This window comes from Phodopus roborovskii, unplaced genomic scaffold, assembly GCF_943737965.1.
Source record: "Phodopus roborovskii unplaced genomic scaffold, PHOROB, whole genome shotgun sequence".
Taxonomy (NCBI): Eukaryota; Metazoa; Chordata; class Mammalia; order Rodentia; family Cricetidae; genus Phodopus; species Phodopus roborovskii.
This window is the reverse complement of record NW_026125295.1, coordinates 9,582,848-9,610,320: the sequence shown is the minus strand read 5'-3', so window position 1 is coordinate 9,610,320 and position 27,473 is coordinate 9,582,848. Positions and strand designations below refer to the sequence as shown.

Here is a 27,473-nt window from a genome sequence, read left to right as displayed (position 1 = left end):
GAAATCTGGGACTGGGGAATGTGGCTCAGTGGATAGAGCTCTCTCTCGTGTAGCAGGCAGGAAATTCTGGGTTTGAGTTCCTGTGCCACACAGACTGGTGGCGCACACCAGCAATCCCAGCACGCAGGAAACGGAGGCTAGGAGGATCAGGTCGGATCAGGAGGCAGAGTCACAGCCTGATAGACACATCGTGAGCGCAAGATCAGCTCGGGATACCTAAGATCCTGTCTCAAAAAGTAAAACTGAGGTTTCAGAGAAGCTGATGGGCCCTGAGAATGCGGAAGTGGAGAGTCACGGAGTCTAAGACCCAAAGGCAGGAGGGCTTGGAGTTCTGATGCCACGGACAGGAGAAGACAGGGCTGATACGGGGTTTTGCAGTTCAAGCATTCCATCGCCAGAGCTACATCTTCAGCCACACGGAGTACTGTGTACAAGCCACCGTGAAACATACCAACTCCCCTTCGCCCAGGCGGCTGCTCCTTGCGGAAGCTTTCCCTGAGCCCAAAGCGAAGCCAAATGTTCCCATAAATTCTCCCTAGAAGCATCCATGCTTCTCGGCAGCATGACTAGCGGTGTAGCCCCTGCGTTCCTGCCGCGTGCTCGACCCTACCCTCTCCTCTTGACATGGTCTCGGGAGTCAGGAGTGACTTGCCAGTGTTCACACTGCCTGGCGCACGCACACCGTGGTACTCGGCACGCGTCAAAACAGCAGGCGCCCGCCCAACTTTGCTACCCTACCCCCGCCCAGCCTCACAGCGAGGGTGTGTCGCTCGGGGAATCGGACTTTGGCACCTCCTCCAGGCTGGCAGGAGGCCGTGCTCTTCGGATCCTCTATCTGGGGCCTCTTGCCCAGCTGCTGTAGCCTGCAAGAACCCACGCCCAGGGAGTGTCACTCCAGTCACCCGGACGCCTCTGGAGAACGAACAGTCCTGTCCGCTCCGGGCCAGGCTTCGAGGGGACATCGGAGTCTCTTCACACCGCTCCAGGTGAGACTCACGCGTGGGCCTCCGGCCGAGCATGCGAGGAGACCAGGGAGGTGGGAAGCCAGTGGGTACCAGCCCTTTAAGAGGCACGCCAATTCCGGAGTCTGAGCAACTGGACTGCCGAGACGCGCCGTGATTGGTCTGTTTGGGTGTGAGCGTCGCTTAGCAGCAGCGAATGAGAGCTCAAGGTGTGCGCACGCGCACCACATCCTACCTCCCGCAGCGCGGCTGCCGGTGACCTGCACCGGGCCGCTGGGTTGGCTGCGGTGGCCCAGGCGGAGGTCGGCCGCGGGGCGAGGTGAGGCTGGAGGGCCAAGAGGGCGTGGAGAGGAGGCGGGGTCGCGGTTCAGGCCGCCAGGCTGCAGCAAGGGGCGTGGGACTCCGTCGAGGCCGGCCCCCCTGCATCGCGCGTACCTGCTGGGATGAGCTGCCCGCTGCGTCTGCTGCCCAGGGCGGGGCTTGGGCGTGTCTCGGGAGGGGCGGGGCGGCGGTTCCTTTTCTGTCTGCTGAGCTCTGGTCCTGGCTCTTGCTTCTTGATAGCAAACTTTCCTTAGCCTGTTGATATTTCAGGACCTGGTTTCTTCAAGGCCTGGTCACCCCTGCACCAACTTTCCTAGACTTGGGTTACCTAGGACAAAGGACCCACAGAGCAGGGCGGGCGTCAAGCTTGCACAAAGCCAAAGCCATGGAAGGAAGAGAGTTGCTACTGATGAAGGAGTTGGTACAGTTTGTGGTTTTGTGAGACAGGGTCCTATGTAACCCGTGTTTGGCCTTCAGCTTGGGGTCCTCCCAGCTCCAGCTCCCAGGTTCTGGGATCGCAGGTGTGTGACTTCCACTCCCAACTCAGTTGGCGTAATTGGTGATAGGATCAGAAAAACAAAAGCGAAATATAGATCAGAAGCAATGGGTAGAGTAGATGTCTGTCAAAGTCTGCAGAAAATTTCTCCAGGGAAGAGCACGCTAGGGAAATGAAAACGGGGATCGTTTTAAGTGATTGGACACCGAGTGGCAGGTCTCAGCTGCAGCAGCTGCCTCAGGAAGACGGTTAACGTGGATACCACTTGGTGTTTTACAAACAACAGAGAGGACGTCCCGAGGGCCCATTAAAAAAAAAAAAATTCAGACCAAAGGTGGTACATACCTTTAATTCTGCCACTTGAGAGGCAGAAGGGAGACAATCTTTGTGAGTTCGAGGCCAGCCTGATCTACAGAGAGAGTTCAGATACAGCCAGGACTACACAGTGAAACCCTGTCTTCAAAAACCAAACCAAAGCAGACCAAAACTGATTTCAGATCAGCTATGCCCAAAATGTGCACAGCCAGGCAAGGCAGCTGACCTCACAGTGTAATGCAGTAAGGACAAGTGGGTTGTTTGTTTGTTTGTTTGTTTCAAGACAGGGTCTCTCTGTATTGTCTTGGAACTAGCTCTGTAGACCAGGCTGGTCTCGAACTCACAGAGATCTGCCTGCCTCTTCTGGGATTAAAGGTGTGCGCTACCAACTCCTGGCAGGACAAGAGGTTTTATTTTGTTTTAGAGGCAGGATCTCACTATGTAGCCCTGGCTGGTTTGAGCTCCCAAGTGCTGGGATCAGAAGTGTGTACTGCTGAGCTCAGACACCCGCATTATTCTTTTTTCAGACAGGGTGTCATGTAGCCTGAGCTGGCCTTGAACATGCCACTTAGCTGGGGGTGACCTCGAGCGCCTGACCTTCCTGCCTGCACTGCCCAAGTGCTGGTATTAAGATCATAAACCACCATACCCTGTTTCTTAAGGGGCAGTTGTAACGGGTGTAACCTTGGGCCTCCTTCTCCACCAATCTGGAGATTTTTTTCTTTTAAGCAGTCTCACCATAACCCCAGCTGCCTTGAGGTTGCAGGTTTGAGCCCCACACTCAGCTCTGATTGGCTGTTTGCAGTACTGCTCAGGAGAAGGAAGTCTTTAGAGAAACAGTAGCTGTGATCCTAGAGGTTTGGAGGTCTGCATGTCATGGAAAGAATACAGAAGTCTGGGATTAAAGCCCAGTCCTACCTCCTAATCTTCAGGAGATGCAAGTTTCCTTGCTGGAAGCTTCAAGCACTTATTAGCATCATCCCTGAGGGTCCCAGTCCCTCCCCATCCTTGGGAGGTCAAGCTCAACCCATTGTATACAGTGGCTTACTGTTTGTGGGTTAATATGTGCATATTTTCCTGTATGCTTCAAGATAATATCTGCAGTAATTATAACATCCATATAGCGTGCTTTGTATGTGGTTGCTACGTGGCATTGCTTAGGAAACGACACGCCTGTACATGTTCAGTACAGAAATATTTCCCACCTGAGGTTGGATGGATCCGCAGGTGCAATGCTCATGAACACAGAGGGAGGGTGGACTTGCTTCTCACCCTTTGGGCTAAGATCAAATGTAGAGGGGAGGCTGTGACACTGCCCGCGTCCTATCCAGTTCAGCTTCCTTCTGTTTTTGGTTCCCTTAAAGACGACACGGTTGACCTCTGTGTCCCTCTCTACCCCTCCCCCGAGCAACTTGGAGCCTAGAGGATTCCAACTTAGGTAATCGGGTCTGGGAGTCCGTGGCTGAGAGTGAGTCCATTGTGGGTTCAGTCCCTCTAATGTGCTTTCCTCAGGAGTACCGTGCCTGTGGTGGGTGCTTACACCTGACTACGCATTTGTGTGCTAAATTCGACTCGTTTTGCTAGGTAGGGTTTGTATTTTGTCCCTCTCCCCCCCCATGCCTGCATCCTGGGTGGACTTGGGAGAAGCTAAAGAGTAAACAGAAAAAGAGAGTGGCAATAAAGACTGACCCCTGGTTCGGGCACAGAGTCTGTGGATCGATGGGGGGGGGGGGTGTCCCGTGTATACGTTTCTCTTATTGGTTGATGAATATAACACTGCTTGGCCAATGGAGGCAGGAAGATAGGCACGATGAGAATTCTGGGAAAGGTGGGCAGAGAGAGACCATGGGAGGAAGCCAGGCTGCCTACGGAAGGAGTAACATGCCAGATTATGGGTAAAACACAGCCTCGTCACAACACGTAGATTAATAGAAATGGGTTAATAGTTAAGACAGAGCTAGCCAATAAGAAGCCCTAGCCATCAGCCAACAGTTTAATACTTAATGTAGCGTCTGTGTGTTTATTTGGGGCGGAAGCGGCTGTGGGAAAGAAAATGTTAGCAACAGTGGATAGAGCAGGGATGATCTGATATTTGACACCTGCCAACATGGTAGAGGGAATTTAGGGAGTGAGAGAAGTGAGTTAAGGTGTCCTGTATGAGCCAGCAGTGGTGGCGCACGCCTTTAATGCCAGCACTCGGGGCAGAGGCAGGCGGATCTCCGTGAGTTCAAGGCCAGCCTGGTCTACAGAGCGAGTTCCAGGACAGCCAGGGCCACACAGAGAAACCCTGTTTCCAGAAAGAAAAAAAAAAAATGTGTTGTATAAAACATGAGCGTGGACCTTTCGATCATCACCCATGTTTCTACCGACACAGAATGCCTCCCACAGAAACCGTGCTTACTCTCTCCAAGAGGATTCTTGTGTGAGAATGTTCAAAATGTGGCTCATAAGTACAGGAATTCATAACTTTGTTCCTCATCCATCTGCTCAGCAGTTCTTTTAAAAATATTTATATTGATTGATTGATTGGTTGGTTGATTGATTTGTTTTTGAGACAGGGTTGCTCTGTGTAGTAGCCCTGGGTGTCCTGGAGCCCACTCTGGTCCATGGACCACCACCCAGATAAAATATTTAGAGTGTGTGTGTGTGTGTGTGTGTGTGTGTGTAGGTATGTGTGTGTGTGTGTGTAGGTATGTGTGTGTGTGTAGGTGTGTGTGTGTAGGTATGTGTGTGTGTGTGTAGGTGTGTGTGTGTGTAGGTATGTGTGTGTGTGTAGGTATGTGTATGTGTGTGTGTGTGTATGTGTGTGTGTGTGTAGGTATGTGTGTGTGTGTGGTGTGTGTGTGTGTAGGTGTGTGTGTGTGTGGTGTGTGTGTGTGTAGGTGTGTGTGTGTAGGTATGTGTGTGGTGTGTGTGTGTGTGTGTGTGTAGGTGTGTGTGTGTGTGTAGGTATGTGTGTGTGTAGGTATGTGTGTGTGTGTAGGTATGTGTGTGTGTAGGTATGTGTGTGTGTAGGTATGTATGTGTGTGTGTGTGTAGGTATGCATGTGTGTGTGTGTGTGTAGGTATGTGTGTGTGGTGTGTGTGTGTAGGTGTGTGTGTGTGTAGGTATGTGTGTGTGTGTGTGTAGGTATGTGTGTGTGTGTAGGTATGTATGTGTGTGTGTGTGTGTGTAGGTATGTATGTGTGTGTGTGTGTGTAGGTATGTGTGTGTGTGTATGTGTGTCTGTGTGTGTGTGTGTAGGTATGTGTGAGGGCAGTACCTGAAGAAACCAGAAGAGGGCTTGTATCACCGGGAACTGGAGTTACAGATGGCTGTGAGCCACCATGCGGGTGCTGAGAATTGAACCTGGGTCTTCTGTAGGAGCAGCCAGTGCTCCAATGACAAGTCGCTATCCATCCTCCAGACTGGTTGTGAGTGCAAGGCTTCCCTGGCTTTCAGGGCTGCACCTGTGCTGACACACTGAGTAACGGAGGCAGGTTTTGCTGTAGTCATGGGTTGTGTTACCCTCTCCTCATTGGCTGCTCTGAGTCGCTGGTTCCTCCAACACTAGGTCTGGGATGTGTGACACAGAGGGGCCCCCACGATCCTGCCGTTTGCGTCCTTGCCTCCATTTAGAACCTCTCTGTGGTTGTCCCGTAGCTGAGGTCCAGGGCTTTATTTGCACTTAGCAGGACCTGGAGAAGCCCTGCTCTGCACTTGCAGGAACAGAGCAGCCACATCATCTCCCCCTGCTCTCCCTGTTTCTAGTCCGACTTTTGGAGGCAGGGTCTCTGTCTGTAGCCTGAGCTGAACTAACCCAGGGTCCTCCTCCCTCAGCCACTGGAGCACTGCAGGGACAACAGGCTACTTAGTGCCCCAGCCGTGCGGTCTTATTCAAGGATAGCTTGCCCCAGGATAGCTCATGGCCCCAGGTTCACAAATGGCCACGATGGCCAGCCCTCCTGTTACTACACTCTTTACCCGTCTTGTGAAGTGTGTAGTGGTTTTCTTGTCCTGCCAGATGTTGGGGGGGGGGCTTTGAGCGTGTGAGGTTCATGTCCAACCGCTGAACGGCATCTCCCCACCCCAAGGCACATGTCACTAAAGGAAAATGTGAAAAATACGACCTCCATTCCTAAACCTCCATTCCTAAACGTCTTCATCAGATGTGTGTTGATCCCCTCAGCCCTGCCCCCCCCCAAGCAGCTGCCATCTCAGTCACACAGACACAAGTTCATAATGCCACCTCTGTTCCCCTCTTGGCAGCTCTCACTTAACCGGACAGAGCTCAAGTGAGGGCTTTTGTTTACAGTAGCCAGGAAAAGCAGGTTTGGCCAGTAAAAGTCTTATGGGTGAAGCTGGGTCCTTCTGAGAGTGGCCAAACTGGTTCTCTGGCACCCAAGTCCTCCTTACAGCCTTAGCAGGGAACTAACAAGTGGTGGTTTTGTGTATGTGTGTACTAGATTTGTAAGTGTAGCCCTGGCTGCTCTGGAACTCGCTCTATGGACCAGGCTGGCTTTAAACGCACAGAGATCCTCCTGCCTCTGCCTCCCAGAGTGCTGGGATTGAAGGCGTGCGCCACCACCATCCAGCTGGTAGATTTTTACATTGGGGTGCTTGGAGCTTGTCTTAACTCTTCTGTCTTATTTTACCCATTGTCCTTTTTCATTTTTTTTTTTTTTGTTTGTTTGTGTGTTTCCCCTTCATGTCAGATAAGGCGATTCTGACCGTATGAGGCCCTTGTTTGGAGTTAGTACTTTGAACCCCAGGCTTGTTTTGTTCTCAAGCTGATACTGTGTTCTTCCTCTGTCTCAGTTAGGACTTTGTAAAAATGTTTTTAGAAATCAGTATTGCAAACACAAAAGTGTAGCAGTAGTACTCAGGGTCCTTCTTCCCTGGGGTTGCTCTCCGCTATGGGACCTATGGTGCCCCCTGGCTGCCGGGCCTGGCTATATGGGGCTACTGGGGTTGCTCTCAGCGCTGGCCATGTGAGGTTATGCAGCCTACAGTGCCCCCTGGTGGTTGGCTTGGCTCTTCGGGACTGCAGAAATTTGAGGCAAGGCTTTTGTTCTTAACAACCTACTCTAGGGGTGTGCTAAACCAGGGAGATGAGAAACACGGATATATTTGACGGAGGGTGGAAGCCAGTCTAGCCTGGCAAGGCTGGGGGATATAATGGGATCTTCCGTGTGTGTGTGTGTGTGTGTGTGTGTGTGTGTGTGTGTGTGTGTGAGAGAGAGAGAGAGAGAGAGACAGAGACAGAGACAGAGACGGAGGCAGGCACACAGAGAGATTACCTGCCCTGAGAAGGGCACGGGACTAGAGCAGGGGTGGTGTTGGATAAGGCTGTCTCCTGGGGCAGTGCCACTCAGCAGAGGGCCCAGCATACCGGACGCAGAGGGACGTGTAGCTTGCAAAGACCAGCTGTATCTTTGGCCGCCTACCCAGTCCTGGTTGCAGGGCTGAATCATACACGATATGCGGGCTGCGTCCTGTACGGGTGTCCAGACCAGCCCCTGCTGTCTGTGCTAACACAGGTTCCCTTCCAGCCTGAGAGGAACCTTTTCATAATCCGCCACCAGAGGCACCGCCAGGCCCAGAACGTTTCCGTTTTGTTTCTTAATGTGTTCACACAGCACGACCAGATATTAGCTCCTCTGACTGGCCCCCTTCCGGCATCTGTAGGGACTGGTCTTGAGGAGCGGCTCTGTGTCGCACAGCAGACATTCCTGGTGGCAGAGCCTGTGCCCTCAGCTCCCCAGCCAACCTCCCTGTCGCCATACCACAGTGCTCCCTGTCGCTGGCACTGCGGCACCCAGACCCCCCCCCCAGCTCCCCTCCATTTCCTCCTGTGACAGTTGAACTGCTGGTACTTCCTTCCCTGGGTGACCTGGCAAATGCCGCTTGCCAGTGCGTGCCAGGCACTTCCTGCCCCTTCGGGGCCTCGAACCCTGCAACCTGCTTCCTGCCATTGCAGTCATTTGTTCCCGAGTCTGGCTCCACCTCCTTCCCCATCCCATTGTGCTTCATTCTAGTTGGCCTAGGGGAGGAAGGCGGGAAGGGGAGGAAGGCGGGAAGGGAAGGAAGGCGGGAAGGGGAGGAAGGCGGCAGTAGAGCCTGGAAGGAGGGAAGGAAGGCAAGAGAGGACTGGGAGCCGCACAGGGGAGATAATCAGCATTCCCAGGAGAGGGGCCTCTGTCGTCACCACCTGGCCTCGCTGACAAGGCGACCTTGCTCTCCTCAGGTGTCCTCATGACTACGTTTGCGGATCATGCCCATGATCCTCTTTGCCAGCGTCGTACGGGCGAGGGATGGACTACCCCTCTCTGCCTCCACTGACTTCTACCACGCCCAGGAGTTTTTGGAATGCAGGAGGCAGCTCAAGGCCTTAGCCCCGAGGCTGGCTCAGTACCCGGGCCGGGGTTCTGCAGAAAGCCGTGACTTCAACATCTAGTAAGTGGACATACTTCTCCAGGACGTCAGCAAAGCTGGGGTCATTCTACCCACACGCTGGGGTGACGCCGCTGGAGCAGTGTAGGCCAAAGGCTAAAGGTTAAAGGTGTGACCTCAGCAGGCAGGGGTGTATACTCACGACCGAGTCAGGGAAGGAGTGGATGTCCACCCTCAGAGCCGCTTCAGCATGTCGGTCTGATCAGTCTGCTGTTGGTAGAGCGCCCTGGAGTGTGGGGAGACCTGGCTCCCTCCCCACAGCGGGCACCCCTTCAGTCAGCTTATTTTTCACTTAGATGCAGCTTAAGGAAGACGGTGAGAAGCTGCAGTACCATGCCCGGGAGGGGAAAGGATGAGACACAGGAGTCCCCCAAGCCATGTCCTTAGACTGTAGCTGAGGGCGGCCTTGACCTTCTGGCCCTCCCTACCTCCACACCCTGCTGCTGGAACCCCAGTGCAGCCATGCTTGGTTTGTGCAAGCACTCCACCAGCTAAGCCTTGTCCCAGCCCAGTTTCTTTTTTTTGCTGTTCCACAACAGGAACGGGGGGGACTGAAAGTGTGTGAGGGTGGATCTCTCTCTCTCTTTTCAAAGAACTTGAAGTTTTATGAGGGAGGAAACATGAGAAATAGATTATGTATGGTGTTAATAGAACAGGGAAAGCCCATAGTGGGTACCAGTGATGCTGATACTAGAGGCTGTGAATGCTTTGTACCCCAGTGATGCTGTGCTAGGGTCTATGAATGCTTTGTACCCCGGTGATGCTGTGCTAGGGTCTATGAATGCTTTGTACCCCGGTGATGCTGTGCTAGGGTCTATGAATGCTTTGTACCCCGGTGATGCTGTGCTAGGGTCTGCGAATGCTTTGTACCCCGGTGATGCTGTGCTAGGGTCTGCGAATGCTTTGTACCCTCACCACTTTCCTGTGCTTCCAGTGGCTCACGAGGCACTTGACAGGGTCAGGCAGGTCAGGCAGGGTCACATGCTGAACAGAGGAGGAATTGAGGTCAATCGACTTACGGAAGCTTCAGTGAGTGATAGAGCCAAGATTTGAAAGCAGCCAGTTGGAGACCTGAGCTGCCACCTTGTGGAGAGGACTCCCTGAGTTGCTGCTGGCCTCCTCCTCCTCCTCATACTAGCTCTGCAAGGCTGTTTGTGCATCAAACAGTACCCCATTTCCCTGAAAATGTCCACACCTTGGTAACCTGTGGAAAAGAGGACTATGAAATGTCCTGTTCTTGTTTTTTTCCTTTTGCTTGTTTTTCTGGCGCCAGGGATGGACCCCAACACCTGTGCACATTAGGCCAGGGCTCTCCTTGTGAGCCATCCCCAACTCACTTGCTTCTTTGTGTTTGAACTACCCTTGTCATCACAGAGGAAATTTAGTCACTTCTTTCTTCCTTTCTCTGTGTATCCCGGCTGTCCTGGCATTCACTCTGTAGCCCAGGCTGGCCTCGAACTCACAGAGATCCGCCTGCCTCTGCCTCCCGAGTGCTGGGGTTAAAGGTGAGCACCACTGCTGCCCAGCAGTCATTTCTTTTTAAAAAACAGACTTACTGTCTTGTGGTGTATGCATGCATGTCTGCACACATATGTGTAAACATACCTGTGGTTATTCGGACACTATAGCATGTACAGGGAGGTCCCATCCCCCACCTTGTCCAGGTCAGGCCTTCCTTGTTGTCCCAGGCTTCATAGCAGTCCTGCCTCCAGCTCCCATCTTGCCCTGGGAGCGCTCACATTACAGATGCTCGCCTCCAGATCCAGCTTCTTAGTGTGGATTCTGGTGGGGGGGGGTGCGTAACCCGGTCGCCAGTCTCGGCAGCAAGAACCATTGTTTGCCGAGCCGTCTTGTGAGCCTTAGTCTTTCCTTAAACTTTTAAAAATTTTAGACATGTCTGTTTAATTTTATATGTATGATGGATTTGCCTGTGTGTGTGTGTGTGTGTGTTTGTGTGCGCGCGCGCACCAAGTCTGGGCCTGTGGTCCTAGCACTCAGGAGGCTGAGGCAGGAGGCTCATCAGTTAAAGGCCAGCCTCGGCTACATTAATTTGCAGCCAGCCTTGGCTACCTAGAAAGATCTTGTCTTTAAAGGCACAGCAGCCACAAAGATGTGGGGGTGGGGGTGGGGGGATGCTCTGTTTCCTGGCAGCTCACACATCACCCTCTCTTTCAGTTTTTCGTCGTTAGGGGACGTGGCCTGCGTGGCCATCTGCTCACGTCTGTGCCCAGCAGCCATGGTCTTCTGCTTCCTGGAGACTCTGTGGTGGGACTTCACAGCTTCCTACGACACCACATGCATTGGCCTGGCCTCCCGGCCCTACGCTTTCCTTGAGTTCGGTCTGTAGCTGTCTTCTAGCTCTCTTTCTCATATGAAGTTACGTGTGTAGAAATGGAAGTTTCGGTTTGGCCTTAACCGTCGAGGAAAACCACGGGAGGTCCCACCGCATGCCCTTGATTTCATAGCAACTGTAGTGCTAACCACAGTGGCTTCCTGTGTCTTCCGAGCCTGTGGGAACTGTGGGAAGGGGGGCTGGTGGGGACGGGGTGGGAGGGGAGGCTATCCACAGGCCTCTGAAGCTGGGGTCTGCAAACCATAGCCTGCATAGTTCAGAGCTAGTCTAGACGAATCAGTGCTGTAACCTATGGGTAATAGACATCCACAGATACCTGTCTATGGATGCTTTGCCCAGGACAGGATGTGCCCAGCAGCCTCAAGTATTCCTGGAGAAAGTCCTGTTGAGACCAGCTCTGGGGCAGGGCCACTCAGGGAGGATTTCTCCATGACAAATAAGTCCAGAAGGTGGAGGAAATGTTTCCAACATCTGTGGTGATTTTATATTCCTGAAAAAAGGGTCTAAGTGGTTCCCAAGTCTGAAGAGCACAGCCTGGTAGTCACAGTGTGTGCTTACTTTTGGCTAAGTATGGTTCATTTTAAGCTCTAGGGCAATGGTTCTCAACCTGTGTGTGGGCCACAACCCTCTTGGGGAGGTTGAAGGGCCCTTTCACAGAGTTCACCTAAGACAATCGGAAAACACAGATATTTACATTATAATTCATAACAGTAGCAAAATTACAGTTATGAAGCAGCAATGAAAAAATTGTATTGCCAGGGTCACCACAGCATGAGGAACTAAACTAAAGGGCCACAGCATTAGGAAGATTAAAAACAACTGGCGTGGGGAATCAGAGAGGTGGGAGTTGGATATTTAGTCTCTGGGATGAACTCGAGCAGGGACTTGGAAGTGTTTGGTACAGGCAGGCAGGTATGAGGCCAGCACTTAGGCCACCTGGCTATGACTGCCAGAGTCCTTACCTTCCCTCAGTGGCCTCCTGCCTGGCCATTGTTTGTAGTAATATTTTTCTTTTGTGACCACCAGCTCACAAATAACAACACAGAGACTTATTATTACTTATGAAAGCTTGGCCTTAGCTTAAGCTTTTTTTTTCTAACTTTCATAACTTAATTAATTTGTTTCTATCAATCAGCATTCTATCATGTAACTCGGTTACTTTTCCTCTGTCCTGTGTGTCCACCCGTTCTGCAGCCCTTTGGCATATCCCTGTAACGAGTACGGTTTTTCCGCCTGCCGCTGCTGGTCTTGTCCTGCTGCCACGCCAGCCCCAATTAACACAGAGACTCTGTATTTGATACAATACTGTTGGCCCGGTTACTTGTTTCTTATCGGCTAGCTCTGCCTTTAATTATTAACCCATTTCTGTTGATCTATGTATCTTCACATGGCTTCTCTTACCGGGGAGGCGGCTGGCGTCCAACTCTCTCCAGACTCTCCATCTTGACTCCTCCTTACTACTTCCTATTTCCTCCTCGTCTCCTAGTCCCTCCTATCTTCCTTTCCTATTGGCCAACAGTGCTTTATTATTAACCAGTATGAGAAACATATACAGAATGACATCTCCCATCATATCCCGCATGCCTAGATTGCATGCCTAGATTCATCCCTCTGACTTTCTCTCTCTGAAGTCCCGCCCATCTGTTCTTGGCCTAGCTATTGGCCATTCAGCTCTTTATTACACCAGTCACAATAATGTATCTTCACACAGTGTCCAAATCTCCCACATTTCCCCCCCTTATCTGGTGGGAAATAAGATTCACTGGTCGAATGATGTTTATTCGGGGAGAAGTCACTTATACCTGAAACAGATGACCGCTCCGGATTCCCGCTCGAAGTACGATGCTCCGATGCTCTCCACAACCCGACCAGGAAGCAAGAGAGCGAGCTGGGGTCCAGACCTAACCTCTCCTGTGCCCATGCCCCAACAGGCGTGGTCAGTGCAACAGGTGTGGGTGGGGTGCATATCTCACTACTAGGGTAGGCAGGAGGTGCAGGCAGGCAACTTCCAAAAGGTGCAGCGAAGACAGGAACAGCAGACTACCTGGACAGTCACCTAAAGTCTCACAGCAGCTTAGCTATCTTTAGCTAAGGCCTAGAGTAACTGACTGACTAACACAGAAGCAGGGAGGGAGAAAGGCTGTCTTACCCTGACTTGGCAAGGTTCAGCAGTCTTCTGTGTCTGTCTCCTGCAAGCACAGTAGGACAGCATGCCCAAAGTCAGCAGTCGAGGTGGGGGTGGTTCTTTGCCCAAGAGGCCATAGCTGAGGAGAGGATGGACTCCAGAAGGAGGGACATCAGTGCCCATCTCTCAACCTCATACACTTTACACCTCTTTTCTGAATTTGGTAACAAAGTAAACTACAACTATAACTATTTAGTTTTCAACCCCATCAAAGTCTGGAGAAGAGTATAATATTACTGGAGTAAACAGGAAGTATAGAGTAAACAACTTCCAAGTCTATAGAAACAACAGAGACAGCTGGCTGCCTGGACAGTCACCCAAGTTTCCTCTGCAGTGTTGGGTCATCCATCTTAGGCGCACAGACCTAGAATATCTGGTAGACACTTTTGTGAAGCAGAAAATTTTGAAGAACCGTCCTACCTTATCTTGGCAAAGCTTGGCAGTCTCCTTTTATGTCCTGCAGGTCGGTCCAGGTTGGACAGCACTCAAGACAAGAGCAGTTTCTTCCCTAGCAGCTAACTTTGCCACATGGAAAGCAAATTCCATATGGAGGTTCTCTGATGCCCTTCATCCTGTTTTGAAGTAAATTGGTGCTGCCAGGAGCAGATGTGTCTCACTGTCGTGAAAAACCTTATGTTATTAAAATGCCTTAAATGCTGTAATGTTTGAAGACCACCTGACTATCTAAAGTATCTGTGTTTGACCTTGAAAACATACCTACAGAACTACAAATTTGATTGTTATAGATTATTACAAACCTACGTTTTTATTTTTTCCTAAACAGTTTGTAATAATATCCTCTAAAGACTAGAACTTTACATTTAAAAATGATGGGCATAGGTATAATACCTTAAACAAGAATAGAAACATACAATGCAGTATAACAAAAAATGACTTTAAATTTGTATCAATATGCAAAAATCCATACCAATGTAAAATATTGAAGGTTAGTAGTTGCTTTTTTAGTTTAAAAGTAGATTTAACAATCTACCCTTTTATTCTATCATTCCTGCATCCTCCTTTTTCTTTTCAGAATGAGATTCCTGAATCTAGTCTCCTTTGTTTAATTTCCTCCCTAATTATGACCAATAACAGCTTGTAACCACCCCCCCCCCTTAAATGATGGCAAACATTCATAACCTAGCAAATGACCAGGAAACACCCACCTCACCTCTTGGAAATGTGGGTGTCATGTTCTCTAGATTGCTCCCTGTCATCTGGGGGCGACGGCATCTTTAGGGAACCCTAAGAAAACTGGGACAAAGGCCAAGGCCTGGGAGTACCATCTGTGTCATTTTTTTGTTCAGTATTTTTCTATAAACACACAAACTTTAAAAAATATATATATATATATATATATATATATATATCTGCATTAACTCAAGTATGGAATGTGCAGTGTGCACAAGTCAGTTAAAGATGATTTTTCTTTTGTTCTATGTTTGAGCAGGTAGAGTCTGTCAACTTTTATAAGTCCATCTGTACTGCACAACCGGACTATAATATAAACCTCCAGCCATGTCATATGTAAGGACGGCATGTAATAGTAAGTCATGAGGACTCTGTAGCCAGCATGATTCATCATGTCTCACCCAGTCTCGGAGCTGTTTCCGTGTAGAGGGATCAGCATATAAGTCACCTGTCTTTCTAGGCTTTTCCCCCTCTTGTCCCTAACCACTGTCCTCGGGAGGTCTCCCCCAGTCAAATCTGATCTCAATTAACTTTGAAGGAATCCATGCGTTTTTGTTTCTTGTTGAAAAAGCACAGCCTCCTCCCCAATGCAACACGTTTCCTGACCTCCATTCTGAAGCCAAGACGCTCCTAAAGTATGTAAGCAGGTTTAATCCAGCAGTCCCTTCCACAGTACAGTGTCTCTCAACAGCTTACGCTCTCTGTTCATCGGCATTAAAAAATTCAAAATTAACACAGCGCCATGTAAGATCCAAACTCCCTGCATTAAACTATTTCCCGTTCTTATGTGACTTTTTTATACTACTTTGCTCTCTCTTTAAAGACGTTATTTTTAAATTGTCTATTTCTTTATGACTGCCTATACCTGTTTTCTTTTCTTTCTTCAGCACCTAAGCTCCTTTTTAGGCATACTGTACCCTTGTAGAGGTTTTCTGTGTCTGGACCTGGCTCTCTGTGAGTCCTCTTCAGTTCCTCTGTCCACATGAGCCAAGCCTTAAAGGGCCTGTCCATTCACTGTGTGTGGTTCAGCTCCGGCCACTGCCTCAAGCCCACAGGCAGCGGCCAGGAGCTGTGCTGCGGGCACTGGCCCCCTCGAGAGGCTGTGCGACTAGGAAGCTTTGTCTGGCTCCTTGTCCAGAACTTTTCTTAAGCTTTCTCGGACCCTGTGTTTGGATGTTTGAGCCCCATGTTGGGCACCATTGGTAGTCAGGTTTTACTCTTATTGACAGCCAACTCACAATAACAACACAGACTCTTATTATTAATTGTGGAAGCTTGGCCTTAGGTTAGGTGTTGTAGGAATTCATCCTGCCAATAGCTTTTGGGTACTGGCCTTAGGGTGTGGCTTCTTGTCTTCAGATGTGATCTATTAAGAGGTGAGAAACAGAGGTGGTGCCCTCTCTCGGGTCGCGAAGACCAGGTCAGGCTGTGTGAAGCAGCGTGTCCAACCTGTTCCGTTGGCATCTCCGGAGGGCCTAGATTCACCCCACTGATTTCCCCTGTCTCTGTCCCCCCTGCCTAGCTCTGGGCCACTGAGCTCCTTATTACGCGGGTCACAGCAACACCTCTTCTCACAATGTACAGATTCCACAGCAAGCCGGAGTGAATGGGAGCAGCAGCCTGTGGTCACCTTCAGGGACAGGGATGCCAGGGATGCCGGGGATGCAGGCCGCACTGTGGCGGACCCGGGGGCTCTGTTGCTGTCTTTGGCGCCTCTTCTTCCTGTCAGGAGGGGGGTGGCTCTGTCCAGGCAGACCAGGGAATTTGGAGGAGCTGAGTTGTGCCTTCTCTGTCTGTGCCTTCCCTGCAAAGCAGGGGGCAGGGTCTGACAGGAGGCCGCCCCAGGCATGACCAGGACTCCTTAGTGTGTGGGAGTGTGAGTCAGCAAATAGTGACATTAGAATTGGGTGTGACTGGGCCTCCGAAGGCACGTGAGGTTCAACTTCAGAAACTTGCTAGGCCCTGCATGGTGGTGTGTACCTGAAACCCTAGCAGCTGGGCTCCATCACGGTTCAAGGCCATCCTTGGCTACACAGCCAGCCTGGGCTGTATGGGCCCTTGTCTTTAAAAAAAAAAACAAAAAACAAAAAATAAAAACCAAAAAGCAAAAACCTTATATAAAACCATGTTATGATTTGTTAAAATGGGTTAATGGTAATATAACTGAAAGGATGCCTCCTGCCGACTCTGGGTTGCTGGGGTTGGTAGTCTTTCTGCAGCCGCACTTAATCACTCTGCTGCTGAAAAATCGGATCAGCCTAGTACTAATGCATCGCAGTCACCTGACCCCCATAACTGACTCAGTTCGGAATGTGGCTGACTTACTAGTTGCTTAGCAACAGGCCCTTCACTCCCCACACGCTGTCTTGGAGCGCCTATTCTGATGATGCTCAACTTGGTCCACTCTCTTTCTGCAGACAGTGTCATTCAGAAAACCAAGTGGCGTTTTAACCACATGAGCTCCTCCCAGATGAGCTTAGGAAAGATTCAGGAGGAGCTCGAGTTCCAGCCTCCAGCAGTGCTGTCCCTGGAGGGTGCAGGTGTGGCAAATGGCGTGCTGAACGGCCACACCCCAGTGCACTCTGAGCCTGGTAAGTGCCTGCTGTTCTCGGGTGAAGATGAAGGGCTGCGTGGCATATCAAACGCGTTGGGAAGAATACACATGGGCCCTACTTCTACACAGCTGTTATAAAAGCAAAAACAAAAGCCTTAGTGTTGGGATGGTGGCCTGCTTCAGGGAAGCGATCTGATGACATTCCGGAGTTTCCAGCCTGAGTTGGCAGTTTGTTCATCAAGGTGAAGTTCACAGGCTTGCGTGTTACGGGAACTACTGTGTCGGGAAGCCCCTCGTTGGGCCGTATGGCTTACCACATTGCTGAGACACTGGAAGCCTGCACTGGGAAGCCCCAACCCTCTTGTTGGACAGGGCAGTAGGGAAGGTGTCTACGGGACATCTAAAAATTCTGCAGTGGGGACCCCTGGGATGGCTCTGTGTGTAAAGGCTTGCCCCTACACCCGAGGTCCTGGGTTTGATCTCTGAAGGAAACTCCCTTTAGTTGTCCTTTGACCTCTGCACACGTGCCACGGTGCATCCCCTGAAAGAGCTGTCTACATGGTAATAATCTAATTTCTAAAACCTGTGTACTAAACTCCTGGCTTGAAATTTAAGTGGCATATTAAGTATGTTTGGTTTTGGCTTGATTAAACCAATGAATTCCCAGGTTGGCTCAGCTGCCAGTCAGCAAACTGCTCTAATTTACGTTGGGAGGATTCGAAGAAGGAGGCTGGGAAATGGAGCCCAAGCTCCTCCCTTGCTCTGCATGAACACAGGGATCCCTCTGTAATGTTTGTTTCCTTTTGTTTTTAACCACTTAGAAAAGAGGAGCAAATCCCAAAAGCGAAGTCACCCACATGCCTAGGACATTTCACTGCCTCACCTAATTGTCCCAAGGCTAGAGTCCTCACAGGTAGCATGTTCTTTTCTAACGGAAACTGGAATTGCCCCATGGTAACTAACACACACTAACAGTAGCATCAGCTGGGCTGTGGCTTACAGGGCATGCGTGTGCGTGTTACATGCGGGGAAACGTCAGGACCAGAAAGGATACTTTAGGGAGGAGCAGGACAGGAGAACGGGCTGGACAGCATCTGTGAATCAGTTTCCGTTTCAATGGCGACCTTTGGGAGCGAGCAGGTCTGTTCCCGTTGATCCTCCAGCTACAACTGTAGCCTGACAGACGGTTGTAGACCGAACACCTCCCCTTCCCGGGAGCTTTAGAACTTAAGAGCTTATCTGCTGTGCATTTCTCTGGGTGCCCATGAGACACTGCACATCGTCCCTTCTGGGAGGAGAGGAGCAGTTTGCAAACCGAACACTGAGGTGGTGGTGGCAAAGCTCGTAGCATCTGGACGGTCCCTGCCCGCAGCATCTCAGCCTGACCTGTCGGCATGCAGCACCGGATGACCCTGCATTGGGACATCCCATGTCCTGCAGGATGCTTAGCAGTATCACCGGCACTTGCCTGTTCTGGTGACAATCACAGGTGTCTCTGGACACCCCTCTGGGAGCAAGTCACCCTGTTAAAGTGAAAAGGCAACTGAGTGCTAGCAGATTTGTCTAACGTGAAAAGGGCCTTTTTTTCCGGGAAGAAGTTCACCTCTGTTTCTGAGATCCATTCTGGCATCCGTTTCCGGCTGGCCCTGCTAACTCCTGCTGCTTTTTAGACATGTGCTTGCAAGTCCTGTGTTTAGCATCGTGAGTCTGTTAGCAGAGGTCTAGTTGGTCCTGTCCCCATGCGCCACAGAGACAGTTCTCACAAGACACTCTTTTCTTTTCACGGTGAAGCTCCGAATCTCCGGATGCAGCCGGTGACAGCGCTGGGTGTCCTCTCCCTGGTCCTCAACATCATGTGCGCTGCCCTGAACCTCATCCGTGGAGTTCACCTGGCAGAGCATTCTTTACAGGTGATACTCTTTACATGGCTTTTATTATTTTATTTATTTTTTTCTGGTGGTCTTGGGGATTGAACCCAGGACTTTATGAACAACTCAGCATGCACCCTTTACCCCGGAGCTGCGCACGCAACCCTCTTTACAATCCAAATGGAAAGACAAGGGACATAGCTTTTATCAGGTTGTTATGAGGTTGGGGTTTTGTTTGTTAGTTTCTTGTTGTTTTTGCTTTTCTGGTTTTTCAAGAGAGGGGTTCTCTGCATAACAGCTTTGGCTGTTCTGGAGCTCACTCTGTAGACCAGGCTGGGCTTTGAACTCATAGAGATCCTCCTGCCTCTACCTCCAGAGCGCTGGGGTCAAAGGAATGTGCCACCACCACCTGGCACAGTTAGGTTTTATGAATGTTAAAAATTCAAATAGAACATTTTAGAAATTTTAATCCATAAGCTGGAGATGGTGATGCACCCCCATAATCCCAGCGCTGGAGAAGTCGAGGCAGGGAGATCAGAAGTTCTCACCCCATCCCAGCTACCTAAGAGCTCTGGGCCAGCTTAGGGTAGAGTATAAAATAAAAGAATCCGAAACAAAAAAAAAAAAATTGCTCTTTGTAGTAAGTTGAACAAATCTGGAAAGATCCCCTTGTGACTATCTTTGGGAGTTCTGGAATGTTGCTAAGAAGTAGGCAGCTTGCTACAAGGACTTTGAGCTGCCGCTGAGCCCTGAGGACCCAGGGTTCTATCGTCAACAGGATGCGGGCTGGCTTCTCACACTGTCAGGCTCTAGGAAAAGATGTTTCCAGTGTGTGGTGTGTGACCCGCAGAAGCCTCTTCTCTTGCCAGAGATGAATCGAGTATCATGAGACCCACATCCGTGGCACTAAGCAGGTGTTCCTTTTGTTGGCCACAGATGGCGAATCAACTTTCTATCTCAACACTTTCTTCAAATACTTTGTTAAAAATATTTTTGGAAATATTTCAAACATTTGTCAAAGGGATAGAACCGTTATTAGCACAAGCAGGTAGTTGTTATTTTTAAGGATAGGGCCATGGTGTTTTTGTTCAACGTTGCTTTTGGGCCTTTTTTTAAATCTTACTGGCCTTTTGATTATAATTCTGGTTTCTGATGTGCTCTTATGGATTTGGGGGCATATGTGTTTGCTGTACCTTTTCATTTTCTTTCTTTTTTAGTTTATTATTGTTGTTAGGTGGGGAGGAGTTAAGGAGCATCTGGGAGGGGGCGGGGAAGAGGATCATAATGTGCCATACGGATTTTCAATAGAAAGATAAAGCTGTAGTGCTCACTGCAGTGTTAGGTGTTGGCTAGAGACCGAAGCGCGGTGGTTTGTGGGCGCTGAACCCAGGAGGCTGATGTGGGCTGACCTTTTGTGGAGCGGCATCCGTCCCACGTTAGAGTGAGTGGTACCTGTGAAAACCCTAAGGCCGGTAACCACGTTTCGCGTGTGGTGTGGATCGGGCGCCTGACCGCCGCTTGTGGTAGAACTGGTACCTGGCTGGCACAGCGGTTAAGACAGGTCCTGCCTTGAGGTTCTGATGGCGTCACAGCGACCCTGAGGAGGTGACAGCGCCCCGGGCAGGCAGCGCCCCGGGCAGGCAGCGCCCCGGGCAGGCGGTTCTAGGAGAAGCTTAGCATTAACTGACGGGAAGAGTGGGAGCACACTGCGTGTTACAGATGTAGCGTGGAGGTAACTGGCACAGGAGTTCGCAGGGTGTGTCCAGCCACTGAAAATGGTCACACGCCAACCCTCAATCCGGCTGGGCATCTTTGCACGCTCAGTCACACCAGCGGAACGAGGACAACAGACTTCGTGCCACCGTGGTTCCCTTGAGCCAAACCTTTCCTCTGTGTGCCCCGATCTGTTTCAGGTTGCCCAGGAAGAAGTTGGGAACATCCTGGCCTTCTTTATTCCTTCTGTGGCCTGCATCGTCCAGGTGGGTGCGGTCCCTGGCTGGCTGGCTGCTCTTGGAGGCTGCAGGCAGGTGCCCGAGGGAACAGTGACACCCAGGGGTGGCTGTGACTCAGGAGAAATCTCAGGAACCTCCTAGCTTGCTCAGCTGTCAGGTTCCTGAGGGGGCTTCACGGGGAGGCCAGCCAGTCCTGGCAGGGCCTTCCTGCCTGATCTGCCCCCACGCTTCATATCTCTCTCTCTCTCTCTCTCTCTCTCTCTCTCTCTCTCTCTCTCTGCATCCCCAGTCCGTACATCTTCTCTGACACCTGTTTCATTCTCTTTGCCTCTCCTCCTGTTCGTCTGGTGATTAGCAGCCGCTGGTCCCAGCTTTGCTGTAGCCAATTCAGTTAATAGGTGAATGCATACAGGTGTCAGTTAGTGGGGGAATGCATACAGGTGTCAGTTAGTGGGGGGAATGCATACAGGTGTCAGTTAATAGGTGAATGCATACAGGTGTCAGTTAGTGGGGGGAATGCATACAGGTGTCAGTTAATAGGTGAATGCATACAGGTGTCAGTTAGTGGGTACATGCATGCAGGTGTCAGTTAGTGGGTGAATGCATGCAGGTTTTCAGTAGGTGCATGCATACAGGTGTCAGTTAGTGGGTGCGTACATGCAGCTGTTTGTGGCTGCATATGACTTGAGGCTATCTGCCCCTCTGATTGGATGTATTGTGGTCTCCTTTCAGTGTTACCTGTACCTGTTCTATAGTCCAGCCAGGACTCTGAAGGTGGTACTGATGCTGGCTTTCATCTGCCTGGGCAATGTGTACCTGCATGGGCTGAGGAATACCTGGCAAATCCTCTTCCACATAGGAGTGGCTTCTCTGTCCTCGTACCAGATCCTGACCCGGCAGCTGCAGGAGAGGCAGTCCGACTATGGAGTGTGAGGACAGCACACACAGTGGATGGGGCCTTTGGCTCCCCGCCCCCACCCCGGAAGGCCAGTCCGTTCCCACTCCTGCTTCTCAACTTCACCTCAAACCGCCACCCTTGAAGCTCCCGAGGTCACAGATTCGGGCAGGTGCAACGGAGGACCCGGGGATGAGGTTGCAGTCCAGGTCTGTGTGGAGCGTTTGTGCGGAACTGCCAGCTGACACAGGACAGGGCAGCGGGAGCTGGAACTTGCTCAGAGAGCATCTCTGGTGGTCAGAGCAGCAACACTTTGTCGTCCTAAATCAAACGATACTGCTAACGGCTAGATTCCGTAACGGTCCGTGGCAGGAGCCTGCAAGGAAACTCTCTACAGTTGAAATCATTTCCAGTTTCAGTGGACCTTTGGTGGATTTTCCTTGGGAGTGTCAGTTCAGGGTAAATTAAAAGCTTGAAAATATGGTTCATAAATATGAGCTAGGTAAATTTTGTTTACAGTTTTGATAACCTGGGTTCAGCACACCCTTGGGATATTTAACTATATTTTGGATATAAATTGAACCTCATTTAGAATGAAGGCTGAGGAGATGCTAAGGAAATCCAGGTTTATATAATTTACCCTTTACGGTGGTTGGACTGTGGATACAGATGTGGTTCGCATCTACTTTCAGGGTCTGTCTGAAGATCTCTAAACGAACAGCCAGTCTCACTGGGTCATAAGCACACGGGCATGAGCGGATGCGAGAGCTTCGGGGTCCTTTCCCTGGGGCAGAGAGGGGTGGGAAACGCTGGGGTTCAGAGGTCCTTGATGGAGTTGGGAGCTGTGTGTGGCAGCCGAGTGCCTGTCACGGTAGCACTGCCGGAGATGCTGTGGCCCTGGGCCTCCTAGAGAGGCCTCCCCATAGCACCTCAATCAGACCGAGGGCCTCGCTGTTTGCAGACAGACATTAATAGATGTAACAGCTCTGTGAGGCCAACCCATGCTGTAAAGCTAAGGTGTGCTTCTGAATAAGAGCCCCCTGCCCCTCCAGTGTGGATGCCTGGCAACACCTCAAGAAGTCATGTTGGGGTTCACCCCTCTGGCTTGTCCTTGGGGTTCACCCTTCTGGCTTGTCCTTGGAATAGTGCGCCCACAACTGTGTGGGTTGACCTATATGGTTCCGTCAGTGATCCCCAGAGTTCCCGAGTAGTGGGGGGAAGGCGTGAGTATAGGGGTTAGGGAGTCCATCAGTGAGAGCCACCAGGTGTCATTTTAGGAGCGCACTTCTGTGACCCAGAACTGGGGTGGGAAAGTATTGCCGTCGTGATTTTGTGTCCCCAGAGGAGATTCTCCTATCTCTGATCAAACCTACAGTGTCTGGGTGTGACATCACATTGGCAACACCCTTGGGCGTGAACTCCTGCCTTGTGTCTTTGCTTACCTCACACCTGTGTAATTTTGTAGGTACGGTGCAGGCAAGTGCTCACTCTGCCTGACAGGGAATTTTGAAGTGGCCAAGGAGGAAGTGAGAGAGAGGGAGGAAATTCTTTTAATTCAAAGCACACACTCAAAAAAAAAAATTAGGTAATTTAAAAAAAGAAATCAGCCTAAAAAGTGTATTGTCTTCCTCTTGAGCCTGTGTGGTATTGCGTTGCCCTGTGTCTGGAGACTCCACACACTCGAGGGTCTCAGCCCATGTTCGTCAGTCCACAAGCAGTAATGACGTCGTTCCTGAGGCTGAGCAAGCCCTTGCTAGCTAGACACCCTTCATACCCCGTAGATGTTAGTGAGGGTGTTGAGGGTGATGTCCACACTTGGTTGACAAGGCTCATGAGTTACCACCTAGACAGGGTCCCAGACTGTCACAAATGGAAGGAGGCACCCTCGAGGGAAACAGAAAACAGAAAACTTTAACTGGAACCCAGCCAAGAAGCCTCACCTCCCTGGAGGAAGAGGGGGACGAGAGTAACAAAGTCCCCGTCTCTGGGTTAACTTGGTCCTGGCCTAGATGTGGGTAGCCCCCGTGGGGTCTTCGATGCCAGGAGACAGGACTACTCCTGTCCCCCACGCACCGCCTGCCGTGCTGGCATCGTGAGACGGTGTTCAGACTGTCTTCAGGTGCTTCCCTGTTTGATGCTCACCAGCTCACAGGCTCACACACTGCAGGCTTCCTCAAGTGCTGAGTCCTCAGCTAACACCTGGGTGGGAGTGGCCTGTGTGGGCGTGGCCCGGGTGGGAGTGGCCCAGCACCCAGGACAGAAAATGTAGGATTTAGATTAGCCACACCCCCTCCCCCTCCCCCCAGTGGCTTCATCTTGACAGGAACTGGACTGCACCTGAGATTTCCCTTTTCTGGGTGGAGATAGCTGGACCATCGGGGGGTCGAGTTTCCTCTTGGTCCGGACCCCTCACTGCCCCCATGGCTGTGGTGCTTGCTGCCCGTGTGAACCCTGCAGACATGCATTGTGGGCTTTTTCCTTCCCAGCTGCTGTGCGCTCGCTCTCCCCTGCCTGTTCCCACCTGCCTGACAGCCCTTTCCCCCACACAGATGCAGGCTGAGTCTGTGGAGAGACAGGATCCCTGATGGAGAGGATGCTGGCTTTGAACCCTCACCCTCTGCCCCACCTTGGCTCAGGGCTCAGGAGAACCGGCGCTTTGCTTGCCTCCCCTCTGGGGGCTGCGGCAATAGCCAGCAGTCAGGTCCGAGAAGATGGCTGTTTGGAGCATAGGAAACCACATGAGGGCCAAACTTGCGTTCACACATGAACCTGCTGCGCCTTGAAGGAGCAGCCTGCTCACTATAACACCAACACAGCACCCTTCAACCCGTTATACATGTTTGCAATGAATGATACATTAATGAGGCAGGCATGTCCGGGAGTGCTCACATGAGAGAGGCCAGGCATGTCCAGCGTGTTCACATGAGAGGCCAGGCATGTCCAGCATGTTCACATGAGAGGCCGGGCATGTCTAGCGTGTCCACATGAGAGGCCAGGCATGTCCAGCGTGTTCACATGAGAGGCCAGGCATGTCTAGCGTGTTCACATGAGAGGCCAGGCATGTCTAGTGTGTTCACATGAGAGGTCAGGCATGTCTAGCATGTTCACATGAGAGGCCGGGCATGTCTAGCGTGTTCACATGAGAGGCCAGGCATGTCTAGCGTGTTCACATGAGAGGCAGGCATGCTCAGCAGTGCTCACATGGGAGGCCAGGCATGTCCAGCAGTGCTCACTGCTGTCAGCTGAGTCCAACCTGCCCTTGCTGAGCTACTGCTCGTGCCCGAATGTCCCACTCAGGAGGGAGCTGTGAGGGCCAAGCACGGTGGCCTTGAGAGATGAAGTGGGGGGAAGGGCCACACAGGTCAGACCGCTGGGTGTGTGCGGCAGGCGGAGAGGACGCCACCTGTGTTCAGACATTTACAAGGTGGCATTTTATACTGCTGCAGTGTAAAGGCCCCATGCCCTCATCCCGGGGAGGAAGTGGCTCCTTTCTTCCCCTGGACCTGCCGCTCCATCTCTGTGCATGGGCAGCCGTCAGCGCCCGCTCTAGGATCTGTAGGTTGGATCAGACCTCTGTCTGTCTCCAGTATCAACAAGGAGAACCCCTACCCCATCACTCCCCCACCCAGAAGCAATGCTGTCACTCTTGAGTCCCCGGGGAGACGTCAGCAGGACAGCTGTGTGTGTGGGGGGGGGTTGCTGTTCACACCTGGTGACAGTGGAGTAGGGAAGCGCCTGCCCGTGGGAAGTGATGGGCAGGTCTGTGGCCTTAAGTTAAACCCATTCTCTGTTTCCCTCTGACCCATGTTTGCTGCATTATGTGTGACCTTTAACCCTTGTGTAGACACGATCCTCCTTAGATTGCTCTAGAAATGTTATCTAATGAATACTTTTTATGACTCAACCCCTAGGATTTGATTGGTCTTAGTGGATTTTTCTAAGAACATAAAAACAAAACGGTGGCTAATTTAGGCAAAAGCATTCATCCGCACACTCATTCCCAGGGTTTGCTGCCCATATTATCATCTACTTTTCAACAAACGTCTATTTTGAGTACACGGTGGGCACCTTTTAACTTCCGCACACTCGTATAGAACGACCACATAGCTGCTCTTATCCAGCCGTTTATATACCGTGTATATTAAAATGTCATGAGGTGGATTCAGAAGTGTATGGAGAATAAATCTAGAGCGTTTACCCATGCGCGCTTGTGTGTGAATGTATCGAGGACAGTTTCGTTGGTCTGAGGTGGTCTGCAAACCACCTGACAGGTGAGAGACGGGACATTAGATCTGAACAGGTCCCTAACTGAAGTAGCAGGTGCTGGTCTGCCCTCAGGGCTGGGCTAGCCTGCTTTGTGGGCCCAGCTGTCACCTCAGACTTCTGGGCTTCTGCAGATCGGGTGAGTGGCCACCAGGAGGCGCAGCAGCTCGACACATCACCTTGTCCCAACCTGGAGAGGCAGCTAGACTTTGTCAGCCTCTGCTTTGGAGCAGCTGAGAAAATCTCCAGGGCTGGCCTCCTAAGCCATTGAGAGCTGTGTTCCCAGCATCTCTCCTCTGTCTGTTCTGAATCTCGGCCAAAGCCACTCTCCAAGATAGTCATTTGAGTTGCTGGGTTTGGGGATTTGAAGGTAGACAATTCCTGTTGGTCAGGTGTAGAAGCTAAGGCCTAGCCTAAAGAGCCAATTGGAGAATAGCCCAGAGATCTGTCCCCTGGCCCAGAAGGGAGGGCTGTCTCCATCTGGTAACACTCACAAATAATAAATAGCAGCCTTGGGTCATGACTAGGGGAAGAGTTTAGGTTGATGAGTCTGCCTTTTCCTTGAGTCCTACCCATGCAGGGGCTCTGATGACAACTGCTAAGCATGCTTGCACAACTCCAGAAGAGGAAAGACTAAGGAGAAGAGCTTGGCAGTCTCTGTGTACCAGGTCTCAGATGGAGCCTCATATGGATGGCCGAGGCAAGGTCTGGAATCTGCTGAGCGCCAAAGCGAAGACCCTCTGATCTGACGGGAAAATACTTTACTTAAAGTCATAGGCACAGCCCTTAAAAAGATTGGCAGGTTTGGAGCTGGAGAGACAGCTCAGCAGTTAAAGGGCACTCGGGGCTTTTCCAGAGGACCTGGCTTCAGTTTCCAGCATTCACACGGCAGCTCACCACTGTGTAGCTCCAGTTCCAGGGGATCTGGTGCCTTCTGGCCTCTGCAGGCACCAGGCATGCATGTGGTGCACAGACATACATGCTTGGAGAACCCCCACAGATAAAAAAAATAAATAAGTGCAAATGTTTAAAAAGAGTGACCAGTTTGATGGCAGGAGGCCCCGGGGAAAGTAAAATGAATGGGAGGTTTGGCCACAGAGCCGGAAGCAGTAAGGGTTAACATAGGAGCGGTTTGTGTGGATTGGCAAGAGGCCGCGGGCACACGTTAAGACAGCAGGAAGACACCACGTTCTGCCTATGCACTTCACAAAACGGGGTAGGGCTGGGGTGTGGCTGGGTCTGTCCAGAATAACTAGCACTTGTGAAGCTCCAGGTTCGATTCCCGTCACCACATAAGCCAGGTATGGTGGCTCAAAACTTCAGTCCCAGCGCTCAGGAAGAGGAGGCAGGAGGACCAGAAGTCCAGGTCATCCTTGGTTTATAGGGGGTTCAAGGCCAGCCTTGGCCACGTGAGACCCTGTATCAAAACAATGGAAAGCGTGTCCATGGCTGCTTCTGGGACCAGGGAGGGGTCAAAGCAGAGTGCAGGGGCTGGAACCAGGGAGGGGTCAAAGCAGAGTGCAGGGGCTGGAGTGGCAAGGGCGTGTTTCCGGGAGCCGCGAGGGGTGGGGAAAGCGGAGGGAGAAAGTGTGAGATCTCAAAGAAGGGAGAGCAGTAGTGGGCACCAGCCTGACCCCCCCACCCCCCACTCCCCCTCCCACCCCCGGAACTGTCCTCCACAGATC

At 51.2% G+C, this 27,473-nt stretch overlaps 2 protein-coding genes across 2 annotated transcripts in view; one reads left to right on the top strand and one right to left on the bottom strand.

Annotated features, from left to right (window-relative positions):
* The window catches only part of Ss18l2 (SS18 like 2), a 44,813-nt gene that overhangs the window by 10,378 nt on the left and 6,962 nt on the right, over nt 1–27,473 (bottom strand). The window lies entirely within an intron of this gene.
* On the top strand, nt 1,207–22,018 carry Sec22c (SEC22 homolog C, vesicle trafficking protein). Its single transcript, XM_051202702.1, has 7 exons — nt 1,207–1,281; nt 8,322–8,530; nt 10,703–10,866; nt 16,674–16,847; nt 18,602–18,720; nt 20,592–20,657; nt 21,363–22,018. Exons 2-7 carry the CDS (start codon nt 8,349–8,351, stop codon nt 21,561–21,563), a joined length of 906 nt encoding a protein of 301 aa, XP_051058659.1. The 5' UTR covers nt 1,207–1,281; nt 8,322–8,348; the 3' UTR covers nt 21,564–22,018.

Coding starts and splice junctions, on each gene's coding strand:
- Sec22c (XM_051202702.1), top strand. CDS start 8,349: ATGCCCATGATCCTCTTTGCCAGCGTCGTACGGGCGAGGGATGGACTA. Junction 8,531..10,702: donor AGCCGTGACTTCAACATCTA/GTAAGTGGACAT, acceptor CCTCTCTTTCAG/TTTTTCGTCGTTAGGGGACG. Junction 10,867..16,673: donor CTACGCTTTCCTTGAGTTCG/GTCTGTAGCTGT, acceptor CTCTTTCTGCAG/ACAGTGTCATTCAGAAAACC.